We start from the raw sequence: 14,199 nt of genomic DNA on the forward strand, positions 1-14,199 counted from the left end.
CGATGTTGTCGTTTCCCGTATTATCGAACAAGCTCGGTGTGATCCACGGCTATTTTACAACAATGGTTCGGTGGTTCGATCAGGCAAACATAAGGCATAGCCCGCACCTCCAGGACAAACCAGCCCCCAAGGTTGACACCACGGACGGTATCTGTGCCATACGCGAAGGTTGGGTATATAGGATCATCGCCCATCGCACGAAGGGGGAGACCTAAGAGGCAGATAACCACAGCGAGTCGTCTGAGAGAGGACATGGCCACTATGACCACGGCGATGAAGGAGAAAGACAGCCAGCTTTATAGATTCCCAAAGTGGAGAACCACGGGGCCGGGGGATTAGGATTGGTCAAGGCCGGCCAAAACTTACGACCCAGGAACTCAACTTCCACGTGTGTTTACTCGCGATCGGACATTTCTTCAACTCGGGAAGCCCAGACGCTTGCCCGTTGTAGCAGATTCTGACCGGATCCCATCATCAGCCCAGCATCGCCAACAGCGGCTTTAGATGGTAATAAATAGACAGAGCGCCTCGAACAGAAACAATCACTGAAGAACACGCTTTCCGGATTATGTTCTTGGAGCGCGCGAACCAGATACCTTTTCTAGCGTTTGATTCGTCCGCTGGTTCGCTAGTAGCTCGAGAGGCATGGATAGCACGGAGCCTAGAACGCTGACATGCAGTGACCCCAACGGCCGTTTTCAGGTGGCATGTGTACATATTCCTGAAGCGTCTTGCTATGAGATGACGATGCGAGTGCGCGACCGAGCCAGCCCGTTCGGAGCAACTTTCAAGCTGATGACATCAAGAACGGCAGAGATAAGTCAGCCCGTGATAAGCCAGGGGAATAAGTACGTGTACAACACTGACCGGAAACACTACCGGCCATACCTCCAGTACTCATGGCAAATGAGCTGGATACGGGGAATCGTGCCCAGGCTCACGCCTGCCAGGCAGGCGGAGAGCTACAGTCCACTCAATGGATGCAGACTGAGCCGAATGAGAGCTGTACGCAGTGGGCATCTCCAGACTCGCCCGCGTCCCGGACACGTCAAATCTCCGGCAGCGATGGAAGGATAAAGTACCGAATATGAGTTGCATGACTGGCCATCCAAGGTACACGCTGGCCGAGATGCTGAGAGTGGGCAGCGTGACCAAGCTTCAGATCGGGACCAGCTGGAGTGCGAATGTCTGCGACAGACGAATGGTGGACAACACGCACCATCCGGCATCATGCATGACGATTGAAACGCTACGCCTGATTGGGGTCGGTAACAGAGCGGGTGGGATGGCCGGTGCCGACTACACAGCGACTTGAAGATGAGAACGCCAGCTGGTAAGTAGCACTTTGGACGTACGCGACGAACGTGAGCACCGCCCTTGGGCTGTTTCAGCTGGACATGAGCGCAGGCTGGTCGCAAGCTGCTGTGCTGTCGGTCTGCTCGCGGCAACTTCCGATGGTATTTAGCGGTCGCTAATTCGACCAGCTGCTGCCAACACACTCTCGCCACGACTCCGACTGCACGACGCTCTTTCCCTCTATCCATTTCCATCACTTTCAATTACACCTCATCGACCATGTCTTATGAGCAAATCCGCCAGCGATACGAATCCGCAGGCCAGGGTCATCTGCTACAATTCTGGCCCAAGCTCTCCGAGGCGGAGCGCTCAGCGCTTCTTGCCCAACTCACTGCGCTCGACATCGAGCGTGTCAACAGGGTTTATCGAAAGGCCATCTCTTCAGAGAAGGAGGCCGCTGAAAACGTCGGCAGGGATGTTATCGAGCCGTTGCCGGAGGATGCAGCCGACACTGTGATTGGGCTTCCCGACAAGGAGCAGGAATGGCGCGCGGTTGGGCTCAGGGCTATTGCACATGGCCAAGTCGGGGTTCTCCTTATGGCCGGAGGTCAGGGTACGAGACTCGGTAGCAGTGCTCCCAAGGGCTGTTACGATATCGGCCTGCCATCCCACAAGTCTCTCTTCCAGTATCAAGCGGAACGCATCGCCCGTTTGCAGACTGTTGCGGCGCAGGCACATGGGAAGGCAGCTAGCTCTGTGATCATCCCCTGGTATGTAATGACTAGCGGGCCTACCCGTCGGGAAACCGAAGCGTTTTTCAAAAAGAATGCGTACTTTGGGCTTTCGTCCAAGAACGTGATCTTCTTTGAACAAGGTAGGCTATCTTGTATCAATAATGGACAACGTCATTTAGCTTAAACATTCCGTTGCAGGAACCCTGCCTTGCCTTACCATGGATGGCAAAGTGATACTGGAGACTCCCTCGCGCGTTGCTGTCGCTCCTGACGGCAATGGCGGCCTTTATGCTGCTCTTCGCCAGCCACTCGCGCCATCATCACCACGTACCGTTCTCTCAGACTTAGCCGAGCGTAAGGTCCAGTACGTGCACAGCTATTGCGTCGACAATTGTTTGGTCAAAGTTGCCGATCCCGTCTTCCTGGGCTACTGTATTCAGAAGCAAGCCGATTGTGCGGCCAAAGTTGTCCCGAAGGCCTACCCAACTGAGTCCGTGGGTGTTGTTGCCCGTCGGGGTGACAAGTTCAGCGTCATTGAATACTCGGAGATTTCAAAGGAACAGGCAGAGCGACGCGACGCGAAGACCGGAGAACTGGCGTTCCGGTTAGGAAATATCGTAAACCACTTCTACACTACGGCTTTCTTGAACAGCACGAAGGATTTCGAGGAGGAGCTAGCGTTCCATATCGCACGCAAGAAGATTCCGTACGTTGATGCGAGCGCCCAAACCGTGAAGCCGAGCAAGCCCAACGGCATGAAGCTCGAGATGTTCGTTTTCGACGTCTTTCCTTTTACAAAGCACTTTGCCGTATTGGCGGTCGTCCGAAATGAGGAATTCAGTCCTCTCAAGAATGCGCCTGGAACTGGTTCGGATGATCCGGAGACAAGCCGTCGCGACTTGTTATCGCAGCACAAGCGATTCTTGGAGCGCGCTGGCGCGATAGTGGTCCAGGGTATCGAGATTGAATTATCTCCCTTGGTAACTTATGACGGGGAAGGTCTTGAGGCGATAAAGGGTAAGAAGTTCACCCGTTCGGGTATGGTCGAATCTGTGGAGGAGTTGGATGCTCTAGTTTAGAACTGGGTTAATGCATGGACTGCCTGGACACTGTACGAATCATTAGTTTACAATCTCGCATTAGCTGTCATGACTTCACAAGGACGCTAGTTTCGGACATTGAACATTGTGGTCTGCATCTAATAGTAATCATGTAGTCTCGTTGCCAAACCTTTGGGGTTTGCACTTTTACGTTGAGTGCATACTTTGATCCAGTGATGGTGAGCAATTCGAAGGAGTGAGAAGGCTCATGCAAAGTGCCAGTCAAACCGAAATTTATCATCTGCAGCGTTTTTCTTCGCTCTGAGATCATGAAAATGGTAGTAATGCATTTGAGATTCTGAACAGACACACGCTAGGACATGGCCAAGCTATGTAACAATCCTAGGTCCTTGCCCTTTCAGATAATTCGTGTTAGATTACCTCTGTTTCTGGCGGGCGTGTCGGATTTCCGTTAGCATTTGACTTCCTGTCTGCTAGCAATGTCAACATCTTTCAGAATGTAAGGCTCTAGAGACGCACGTGTCTCTAGCTCATCTCGAAGTGAACCAAACAGCCGTTGTATCCGTTCGTCGCCCGACTGACACGAAAACGTGAGAACTTAAGATTTAACACGTACAAAGAGATCTGCACAAACCTCATGACAGCATGCCAGCAGCTTGTTCACTAAATTGGTCTGCTGTTCCGTCACCTCGTGCAACTCTTTTCGCAGCTTGTGGGTCTGAACAACAGTCGAAATCAAGATCGTGTCATGAGCACAGACGAGCATAACCAACGTCTTCCTCAAGCTTATCGCCTCGAGTCTTCTCCCCTTCTGCCAGTTGTTTTTGTTCCGCAGCACGCGCTCGAGATAGGAGGACCTCCAACTCTTTGGATCGTATGACACATTCAAAGTGTCGCTCTCTGAGCTCGTATTGACGCAGAACCTCTTTCAGACGTTCACGAACACTGATTTTCAATGGATCAATGGGAAAAATAAATATAGAACTGGGCACTTACACTCCATCGAATATTTCTTCCACCGTCTTTCTCGCTCTGATACATAATAAGCGGTATGACACGGTGCACGTATTGTGCGTATTGTACAAACTCACTCTCGAGGATTTTCAACCCACTCCTTCTTCAACTTCTGACGTCGAGGCTCTGGTTCGTCCTGTATGAGATCGATGAATCGCTCACCAAATGTGGCGCCCAACGGTTCTTGACTGACCAGTTCCTCTGTCCCCGGTCCCTCAGTGAGATCCATGATCTCGACGGCCAAAATCACATCTCCATCCTCAATTCCTGCTTCCTCTGGAGTTTGGTCTGCCTCTAGATTTCGCCCTGCGTGTGTGAAGATAAACTGCATGGAACCTGACAGGAGAGATGATGTTGCACTAGTGCTCGTGGCATTCGCAAAAGCTATGCCATTTGGCTGCAGTGAACCAAGCGAACCCTTTGCATCATTCTTCTTCCCAGGACCCAGTTCCATGCGCTCCGTCCAAGCGTTGAACAATCTAGAAAGTTTGGTCTTCCGCGATATTTTGAAATACAGCTCTGCACGGTACTTGCAATGCACCCTGACGACGATATCAGGTGTTTCCCGGTACTTGCTCTCCTGAATCTTCGCCCGTTCCGCGCGCTTCGCCATGTCGTTTTTCATTTGCAAGATCTGTGTGACCTAAATATCAAAATGAAGGAGCATATATAATGGCATACCTCATCCTGTGCCTCCTCCACACATGCTGCTAGCCGTTTACTGTCCTCCTGCCATTGTGCGCGACTTGTGAGCAATCAAGGAATACCTGGGATGGTCCAGCCCAAGCGCAACCTACCCGTAGTCTCTTGTTGTCCTGCAGGGCGTGTCAAACGTGAAGAAGAACGTGAGTCCATGCCTGGGTTTCACCTTCTGGAGCTCCCGAGCCAAGTTCTCCATCTTTGTTTTCGTTTGATTCGCTTTGGTTAGTTGGCTTTTCGCTGTAGATCATGCATAATGAGCATGACAGGCTGATGCGATGATACAAGACACTACACTGACCTGCATCCTTGTCTTTGACTAGCTTCTGCTTCTCCTTGGCGTGGTCTCGCTCTACCCGCTTTAGCTCTGCAAACTGATCAGGAATGAGTCGCTGCCTCGGGTTCTGATCACATTAGCATTTATGGAGCACCTACAAGCTCGATGTACTTTGAGTGTATGGCATTCTCGCTCATCCCTGATACAGAATCCTGCGCTTCCTCCGCTATACCCCAAATTGAGACTGTCGGCAGTGACCAGCAGTCGAGCCCGTCACTCACCAAATCTCCTTTCTTCCTCTTCTTCGTGCACTTCCTCCTCCTCCAGTGCTGCTATACGGTTCTTCAAGGTCTCGTACATTTGAGACGGATCAACTGGCTGCTCGACGGCCTTCTTCTTCCCTTTCTGGACAGGCGCATGTGCGCCATTAGTTGTAAGGCCATTCACCTGACGATTATTTGGAGCTTGATGTGCTGGCGGTGCTGGCGGTGCGGTAGCAGGGGCTGGGGGAGTAACGCCAGCCGGAACCGGTCTGCCATGTTTAGACGTCTGCGTGGTACCGTTCATAGCAGAGTTCTGGTTTTCCTGGAGAGACCGAGACACAGCGGGGGTTGTCGGGAAACAACAGAGCAGTGACCTAAGAAGCTGAATGATCCCGGAGGCTCGGTGCGAGGCCAATGTTAGCTTTCGAAATAATTGATGCGGCGAGTCCGAGTTCAAGGCGCCTTCAGTCAGTCCCGGCCACAATGGTCGACGATCGTTCGATGGTCAAGTCACGCTCGTACGCCGTTCGTTCTGGTGGGCGTGGCGTGGCGGTCGCATGGCTATCATACTCTCATCCTTTGATACCGTCGTCTCTTTGTACATTAGTCGCTCCTCGTTTACAGCAGCATTAAATGACTGAGTGCGGCCTGACAGCCACTCTGAGGTAATCCTAGGACTTCCATCTCGAGTTGGTAAGTAGCGATTACGCGTTTCATCTTGTACAGTATACACTATGACTTGGAGGATGAGGAGATATATTCGGAACTGGGTGTCAGGAGATATTACACTAGCTCTGCATATTTCGGCGAAAGGATGGACGATAGCATGGCACGCGCCACCGTGACTGGCAGCGAGCATCGACAATGACGATGCTGATGTCCGCTGATGTCCGCGACAATCGCCTTGAAGTGACTGCGTAATTATTGGCCACTTGATCACATATGTGCACAATGCAGCTTTGAATGTTGTACGATTATTAAGAATTGCAGCAAAACAAGAGGCCCCACCGTGGTTCGAACACGGGACAACACGATATCAGCGACTGAGGCAAGCACAAGCTGCAATCGTATGCTCTACCACTGAGCTATAAGGCCATGACGAAAATTGGATTTTGGGATGAATATGGGAAGGTTCCCTAAGGGGAACCAACAGCGCCTTTGGGCGCCAGGCCGTGCGCTGCGTATCGCCACTGCGGTTTTTTGTACAAATTACCTTCTAACCAGCATGTCTGCAGACAATCTCACCACGTTGATGCGCTCTGTGCAGTATTGGGGACCGGTGACGGCAACACTGGATTGGTGTGAGGTAAGTTGCTGCTGTTCTTACCGCCAAGGGCTTTGCGGACTCGGTGGCAATCTTCGTAGGCCAATTATCAGTTCTCAAGATACATCGCCGAGGCGGCAAACACCTTCTCAAATGTGTTCACGGTCGCCTTAGCTTTATTCGGTGCATACCAATCGCACCTACAGTCTCTTCCCCCCCGTTATCTGGTTGGCTATGCGGTACGTTTCTACGCAGTTTCCCCGGCTATATTTGCTGACACTGCACAACGGCGTGTCAGGGCTTTGCGCTTGTTGGGGTGGGTAGTTTCATCTTCCATGCGACGCTGCTCTTCGAAGCACAGTTGGCAGATGAACTGCCTATGGTATATGTTGCCACCTACTTCTGCGGCATCCTTTTCGACACAGCGCGTGGGTTTGGGCTGCGCGGTTTCCCTGCTCTCCCCCTCGCTGCGTCTTTCATGGCTTTCAACGTAGCCTTTACCTGGTCATAGTGCGTCATTTTCCCTGCCCACATATGGCCCGAGAGTTAGTTCTATTGTTCATGATCCTTTCAGCTACATCAACCGCAATCCCATATACCACCAGGCAGTCTTTGCTTCTCTGCTCGCTGTTACTGGTATACGCACTATCCACCTTCTTCGTAGTCCAGAAATCGCAAAGCGAGTTCCGGAGGACGTCAAATCCGTTGTGGCACGGCTATTTTCCTCTGGCGCGGCTACCTTTGCGTTTGGGTTCCTTGTTTGGAATCTTGACAATGTCTTCTGTGATACTCTCACGCGATGGAGGTACAGTATCGGCTGGCCTGTTGCTTTCCTCCTCGAGGGTATGTCTCCGACTATCTTTCGCCTCAATCTGAGCTAACATTGTTCACAGGTCACTCCTGGTGGCATGTACTGACGGTCTGTCTCCATCATTCGAGTTTCGAGTTCACTCAGTAATTACGAAATTACCGACTGTAGGCTACTGGAACATATTTGATGCTGATCGGAAACACATGTGAGTGGTCCCCATTTATGCAGTGATACCAAAGGTGCTGAACTTTGCGATAGATTTGTGAGCACATTATGCGCAGATTTGCAAACATAGGCGGCTTATGCATGTCATTTAGTACTCTTTGTATCAAGGACAACCATCAGAACTACGCCATCAAACGTTTCCTCGGGATCCCTTGCATAGAGCGTGTTGGAAAAGCGAAGACCGAGTAACGAATCGTCAAATCAGTTACAAGGCCACGCCAGTAATAGGCTCTCATAGTATAGTCAGTGCCATAGATCATCGAATATCACTGCTGCGCAGATTGTTACAGAGCTTGCTGTAAGTCATCGTTACGCTTTTTCTCGCTCAGCGCTCTGTCGCCAATTGAGGAATATTTATGGTAGTCCGCTTTCTAGGTCGTGGTCATGCAAAGTATCATTGCCTTTGTCAACATTGCGAATTTGCTGCGAATATTGTGGTGATTTGCGACCGTGGTGACCAGTGAGAGGACACCGATTGTCATAATTTCTCGCTTACTTTGGTGAGGGAGCATATTGTAGCGGAACGTACACAAAATATTCTTGATCCGCTTACTGAAGATATATGCGAGACATGCGCTACACCCGTTAGCCTTGTTCCACTCTGATTACAATCAAATAGATGTATACATAACTCCTAAGCTTACAAACCTCTATAAACCTTGGCATTTCTGTGAGTTCAGTCCTCAGCAAGTCTCTGCGCACGCTTTGCTAGCTACAAAAGTAGAAGAATATTAGAAGCTGATCCAGATGAGGTACATCAGCTACTCACAGCCGCAGCCAAATCCATCTGTCCACTAGGAGTAGCAGGCTTTGAGAGTCCACCCTGAGTAGGTCGTGGGGCAGTAGCGGGCGGCCTTGAAGCGACAGGAATAGGTGGTTTCCCACCTACCTTGGGTGGTATACCAGGTTTGTTCGCAACTGGGGGCGGACCAGGCTTCGGCTTGGGCGCAGGCGGAGGAGCTTTGTGGGCTAGAGCACTCGATGGCCGTGAAGTAGCTGGTGTGCTGTCTGCAGACGAGTCGTTCGCAACGGCAGCCGCCTTCTTCCAAGGAGCGGCAGAGCCGTTGGCAGGCATCATCCCAGGGAAAACGGCAAAAGGTTTCGCCGAAGGATCAGCGACAACCGATTTCGCGGCTATCTTGGGCGCAGGCGCAGCAGCTGGGGTAGAGACTGCTGCAGAAAGCATCGAAGGGGGCCGACGAGCTGCTGGCGGCGGAGGCGGAGGCGGGGGAGCCGCAGTCTTGGGTTTCGGAGGAACTAATTCGAGATAATTACTGGGTGCCCAACCTTCGAGTTTTCCCTTCTTTACCAGCCACCAACCGTTATCGTCCTTCTCAACCAATTCTACCACGTCATCTTTCTTCAGGTTCATCTCACCTTCTTGGCCCTCAAAGGCGAATTTGGCGCGATACATTTCCGCCTCGGGTTCAGGAGGTGGTGGCGGAGGCGGTGGAACGGCTGTTCGGCCAGGCGGCGGAGGCGGAGGCGGCGGGTGCGGGACGTCATTAGATGAGGCCGACACACTAGGCTTCATAGGAAGTACCACGGATGACTTGCTGGGAAGCGGTTGTGCTACTGATTTGGTCCGTAAAGCAGCTGGCTTCTGCACGAAAAGTATCAGCATTGATGCATCTCGTCGTGAGGATAAACGTACGTCTGATGGGCCACCCTTGCGTAACAGTTTTCCTTGAGTTATGGGACGCACTATACCCGCTTTGCGCTTCGCAGGAGGACGGGACAGACTATTATGAGGTTCTCCTGAAGGTACGTGGACTGTATGACTCTTGTAATTATCATTCTTAAGCACTGTTTCATCTTTGACAAATTTTACAAGGGCTTTTTTGTCTCTCTTCTTGTTGTACTCAATTCTGCAGAACGCATAAACACGATAGATGGATTTCATGACAGTGGAGCTTACGCTGGTGCAATGACGATATTAATGCTACCTTGCGTCAGTTTGAGGAGATGTGTTGCCAACTCAGTTTTGAAGATGCAGCTAATCAGGGGATCGCCCTCTTCGGTGGGGCCCAGATTGAGGGCCTACTGAGGAGTGAGCACGGCGAGTACGACGACGGGGAGCCACACACCATCCAATCATCTCTTAAGTTTGACATGGAGATACTCTTGATGGTTACAAGTTGAATCTTCCGTTCAAGTGTATATACTGTCTGGCCCTCCCTACTTGTCGCAATGACGATGTGAACAGCTTTTGGAGTCTGTAGTTATCGAGTCACCAAGGAGTTTTCCGCACGCTATGAAAGTGAGAAACTCACGACGACAAAGAAACGAGGGCCTGGTTTACTCGAACGGCCCGTTTTGGATACTAGTACTTGTATCCTTGAGCTGAATGTTACCTTCTCAGCTATAAGAGTATTAGTGTCATTAGAATAGCAAGGCTAGAGGGCACACGAACCACCAATGCTACATGCAGCTTGGAGCTCCTCGCCAAGTGAACTCTTGCCGTTGATATCCAGATAATCCCCCATAAATCGACGGTAACTGAGAAGACTAAACCTGCGCCTTTCCTTTCTGCTAGCCAGAATTTGATGACCGTAGTCTCGGATCTTGGCGTACTCAATCGCCTCCTTGTTGTTCTTCCAGAAACGTTGAATGCGCCTGGCGCATTCGTGTTTATATCTCATATAGTTGCGCCAGGCTCGTTGTATGCGACCAGCCATGTTGTGCCAATACCTGTCTCGCATAGTTTCCAAGGCAAACAGCTATAGTGATGTCAACATTCGAAACAAATTTCAAAGCAAATATAGTACCGTTTCAGGATTTTTTATAAAAGCCTTTGTCGTACCCATCTGCCACTCCTCCCTGGCGATACCAGTGTCTGTGAGAATCTTCTCGCAGCCGGACTTGGCGTCTCCATGCCATGTATACTCCCCGGCGTACGATGTAGCGGGAGATAGAAGGTAGAACCTCTCAACCATCTTCTCGAACGTGTTCCGGTACGCGAATCCAGCGCGACGTACACGAATGTTCTCCTGTAAACCGAGATACTTTACTTGATGCAGTACTGCCTTCGAGTCAAATTCAGTAGAGCTACGGTTCTGATTCGGCTTGATCGTCCGAATATAAGATGGCTGAGCCCGCATGAGATTTTCTACCAGCGCTCCAGCGGAAGCCTGTCGAGGATTAGCTCGGGCATATTCATCAGACGTGTCTCTGCCTACCTTGATCCTGTCTCCAGCAGTGGGAGGTCTTTTCTTGCTGCTAGGATCTGGTCGATCCGGGAAGAGGGACTGTAAGAATTGGTTGCCACTTCCTCCAATAAGATCAAGCAAGTCTTTGATCAAAAGATCCTTGTTCTTGTCTGTCATTCCGGCAACGTTGTACATCACGTCCCCGGCGTAATGTTTCACTAGAAATTGTGCACCGCGTGACTCGAAGTGAGGATTTGACGCAAGACTGGCCATCCGTTGAATAAAGCTGTTGTCTGCGGCCGTGGGGTCGGCATGTGCCGTCGCGCATGCGTCATTGAGTGCAGCAAACACTCCCGGTGGACGCTTCTCCTCGATAAGATCGCAGACAATCTTGTTGTTGAAATACTTGATGGGCGTCCATTTGATCTGCTCCCTGACGTACTCCTCCTGCTCAGTCTTGAGCGTAAGTTCGATGAATATTTGCTGAAGTTTCTCATTGACGTAGTTGATACAGAGCTGCTCAAATGAATTGTCCTAGAATGGCCATGAGTAGGGTGGAGCGGCATACAACGCGAAGTACTAACCTCGAATATCTCGAATCCGAAGATATCCTATTGCGAAATGCTCAATTAAAAATTCCGTGGGCGCGTGGCTGAGAACGCACCAGAATACCGATCAATTGTGCAGTAGCCGAGCGCGCTTTCATAGACACATTAATCTTGGAGACAATCCATTCAAACAGATTATTGTATAATGCCTTGGAAAGCGCATCACGTCCGGCGGAAGCTTGCGCAGGGTTGAGAGGCACATCATAAATGGATCCCCTTCTTCCGCCACGCTGGGTCTCCATAACCCTGATCGTCATGACCTTCTGGACAAGTTCGGCATCGACTTCCAAAAGGTACGCAACGAAATCGGTCACGCTAGTGTCGGAGACTCTAGCGTTACCATCATCCATTTCCTCGTACTGCACATTGCCCAGCCAAAGAATTGCAGCCAACATACGGAAAATCTCAGTCTGTTCATAATCGCTGAGGCCAATTATTTGCATGGCTCTCTAAACAAAAATAATGAGTGATACGTGTCCGGAAATGAATTCCCTTACAATAGTTTCACTGAAATCATGGACATCATCGATGCCTTGAACATCAAGGCAGTTGCTCACACTCGTGTATGCATAGGCCTCGGGACCCTGTAGACCGTAAGTTTCTGAGAGAATATTAGATCAATCGACACGCGAGTATCCTCAGACGCACCTCGTTGTTGATCTGATGCACCTTTCGTAAACTGATAGAATATGTGGAAATTACGTTCATTCTCTACTTGTCCAACTACGCGGCCTTTCTCTAAAAGATAGTTGGTGATCTGCGCTCCGATTGGCTCGCCATGATCATTAAACATGATCTCGAGGTATTTACCCTAGAGAATTGTGAGTTGCTATACTCATTACGAGAGAGGTTGACGCACATGCCGACTGGAGTTGTTGTTCCGCAATGTTTTCGCACAACCGAAACTTTCTAGGAGAGGATTCGTAGCCAGAACCATGTCCTTAATTTCTTGAATGCTACTGTCCTGGCCACCAGAGACGGCGGCGATGTACTGCATGATACGTTTCGCAGCCTCCGTTTTGCCTGCACCAGATTCACCTGATATGATGACACACTGATTTTCGTGGTACGCATTCATGTTGTAGTACGCAGACTCAGCGATACTGAACACGTGTGGAGGAACCTCGAGCCTGTTCTTGCCCTTGTACCTCCGAAGCACTTCGTCGGTGTAGATGCCAAGATCTAAACAAAGGGCATGAGCTTACGCCCTCGAGATAAATCGGCCGTAGATCTACCTTTGAATGGATTGACTGAAATTAACACAGAGCCGATATAGGTATAAATCTCGCCGTTGACCCATCGCTTCTGCAAGTTCTCATTGATCGCCTCATTGGTGATCGTGGTCAATAGTGTCATATCAGAAACGCCGACTTGTTTTTTCTTGAAGCCCTCTTTCCAGTCGGCCTAATATTCCAAATCACCTTTCATCACCAATATCTGAAGCAAGAGGCGTCGACAGACCTTAGCAACTTTGGCGGCGCCGCCCGCTTTCTTGGGCGCTGCAGCGACCTTCTTGCCGGCCTTCTTGGATGGTGCCTGTGCATTTGGTTAACAAATGAGAAAAACATAGCTATCCAGTCGACCGACCATCTTGTGACGAGAGCAGACTACGAATACTTGGATGCACTAATTGATCTGGTACCTCCAATGCGGCGCACGAGTGGAAGTCTCACGGCAGCAGTGTGCACTCCAGGTGCACCTATCTGGAAAGGGGAAACAGTAAGAGAGCTAGGCTCAAGGATGAGAAGATGAACTCGGGTGAGCCAGAGACGTCAATGCCTGAGACGACCAGTTCAGTGATGGTACAGTCGATAGTAGGCGCCCGCAGTGCGCGGTCGTCACCGGATAGGCGGCTTAGGGTGGTTGGCCTCGGCCCGTATCCCGTTGACAGTTGCATCCAGTCTCCGTTGTCCAAGCTTCCACAATAATTATGGGTTTCGTGCCTAACGACACCCACACTGCTCTTTTACTTGCTTCGTCGATTGTATGTAAATTGTAGAATTTACTTACACAAAGGACAGACAGACAACTGAGCTCGTTGCAGCTCCATGATAATTGCCATCTATTGGTCATTGCCACATTATGCCTATTTATAACTGCTCTGCTATTTCACGCCAAAAAACCCACTTCCCGCCAACGTTGGACCCATTTAGCAACAAGATCTTCCGTAATTGCTGGAGAGCTAGCGATGCTCGGCGCAGCCTTGCTAGTTGAATCAACGCGGAATTCCATTGGTGCTCGCTGAGTCTGTTTACCGAACCTATTGCGATAATATGGCTATCCAGGACGTCGTTCAGTTCGTCATTTTGGCACAATTAGCAGAGTCGCCTACCAGTAGCTTGATGGCCGGGTTGCGTTCGCCATCTGGATCAGATTTCGCGAGACGATCCAGCCATTCCGCACGGTCAACAACATCAAATTGCAACCCTGCGGACTGAAGGCCAGACAGAATTGTGTCCCAACCGCTTTCCAGGTTAGGATTCAATATGTGGCATACAGTTGCTTTGGATTGCTGGGATTGTGTGATAATTTCGACGATGGCCCGCCCTGCTATATCTACGGGGAGCCATTGCGGCCGCTGCACGTATGCGTGAGTTTTTAGATGACAGTGCGAGTGATGCAAGACGCACGTCTTCCAGACGAGGTAGAACACCCGTTTCTCTTGCTGATTTGAACATCAATGGCCACGCTTCTGTCTCGTTCCACACCCCGCTACGATGTGTAAGTTCGCCGTTGGTACGCTGAAACCATGGTGAACTCACTGCACCGTGTCTCCAACGAGTTGCCCGATACGCAGC

General features: G+C 50.5%; 4 protein-coding genes across 4 annotated transcripts; 2 read left to right on the forward strand and 2 right to left on the reverse strand.

Annotated features, from left to right (window-relative positions):
- Positions 1 to 1,575: 1,575 nt before the first annotated feature.
- FIBRA_06643 (uncharacterized protein) lies at positions 1,576 to 3,109 on the forward strand (the record flags this gene model as incomplete). The annotated part of the gene is made up of 2 exons (XM_012328356.1): positions 1,576 to 2,170; positions 2,229 to 3,109. The coding sequence occupies 2 exons, from the start codon at positions 1,576 to 1,578 to the stop codon at positions 3,107 to 3,109; spliced, it is 1,476 nt and encodes a 491-aa protein (XP_012183746.1).
- Positions 3,110 to 3,502: 393 nt separating this feature from the next.
- Positions 3,503 to 5,648, reverse strand: FIBRA_06644 (uncharacterized protein; the record flags this gene model as incomplete). Its single annotated transcript, XM_012328357.1, has 12 exons — positions 3,503 to 3,561; positions 3,611 to 3,668; positions 3,726 to 3,809; positions 3,865 to 4,036; positions 4,088 to 4,123; positions 4,183 to 4,739; positions 4,787 to 4,834; positions 4,903 to 4,920; positions 4,974 to 5,044; positions 5,106 to 5,208; positions 5,240 to 5,307; positions 5,363 to 5,648. The coding sequence occupies 12 exons, from the start codon at positions 5,646 to 5,648 to the stop codon at positions 3,503 to 3,505; spliced, it is 1,560 nt and encodes a 519-aa protein (XP_012183747.1).
- A 921-nt stretch (positions 5,649 to 6,569) lies between these two features.
- FIBRA_06645 (uncharacterized protein) lies at positions 6,570 to 7,714 on the forward strand (the record flags this gene model as incomplete). The annotated part of the gene is made up of 7 exons (XM_012328358.1): positions 6,570 to 6,650; positions 6,710 to 6,847; positions 6,907 to 7,118; positions 7,183 to 7,451; positions 7,502 to 7,527; positions 7,588 to 7,624; positions 7,701 to 7,714. 7 exons carry the CDS (start codon positions 6,570 to 6,572, stop codon positions 7,712 to 7,714), a joined length of 777 nt encoding a protein of 258 aa, XP_012183748.1.
- Positions 7,715 to 8,320: 606 nt separating this feature from the next.
- On the reverse strand, positions 8,321 to 14,079 carry FIBRA_06646 (uncharacterized protein; the record flags this gene model as incomplete). The annotated part of the gene is made up of 19 exons (XM_012328359.1): positions 8,321 to 8,356; positions 8,414 to 9,247; positions 9,299 to 9,512; positions 9,563 to 9,684; positions 9,732 to 9,860; positions 9,918 to 10,006; positions 10,058 to 10,364; positions 10,413 to 10,775; positions 10,824 to 11,327; positions 11,378 to 11,404; positions 11,458 to 11,850; positions 11,899 to 12,002; positions 12,050 to 12,212; positions 12,261 to 12,583; positions 12,637 to 12,805; positions 12,863 to 12,937; positions 13,529 to 13,678; positions 13,734 to 13,979; positions 14,032 to 14,079. The coding sequence occupies 19 exons, from the start codon at positions 14,077 to 14,079 to the stop codon at positions 8,321 to 8,323; spliced, it is 4,296 nt and encodes a 1,431-aa protein (XP_012183749.1).
- Positions 14,080 to 14,199: the final 120 nt, after the last annotated feature.

This window comes from Fibroporia radiculosa (assembly GCF_000313525.1).
Source record: "Fibroporia radiculosa TFFH 294 genomic supercontigs, scaffold8194, whole genome shotgun sequence".
Lineage (NCBI taxonomy): Eukaryota > Fungi > Basidiomycota > Agaricomycetes > Polyporales > Fibroporiaceae > Fibroporia > Fibroporia radiculosa.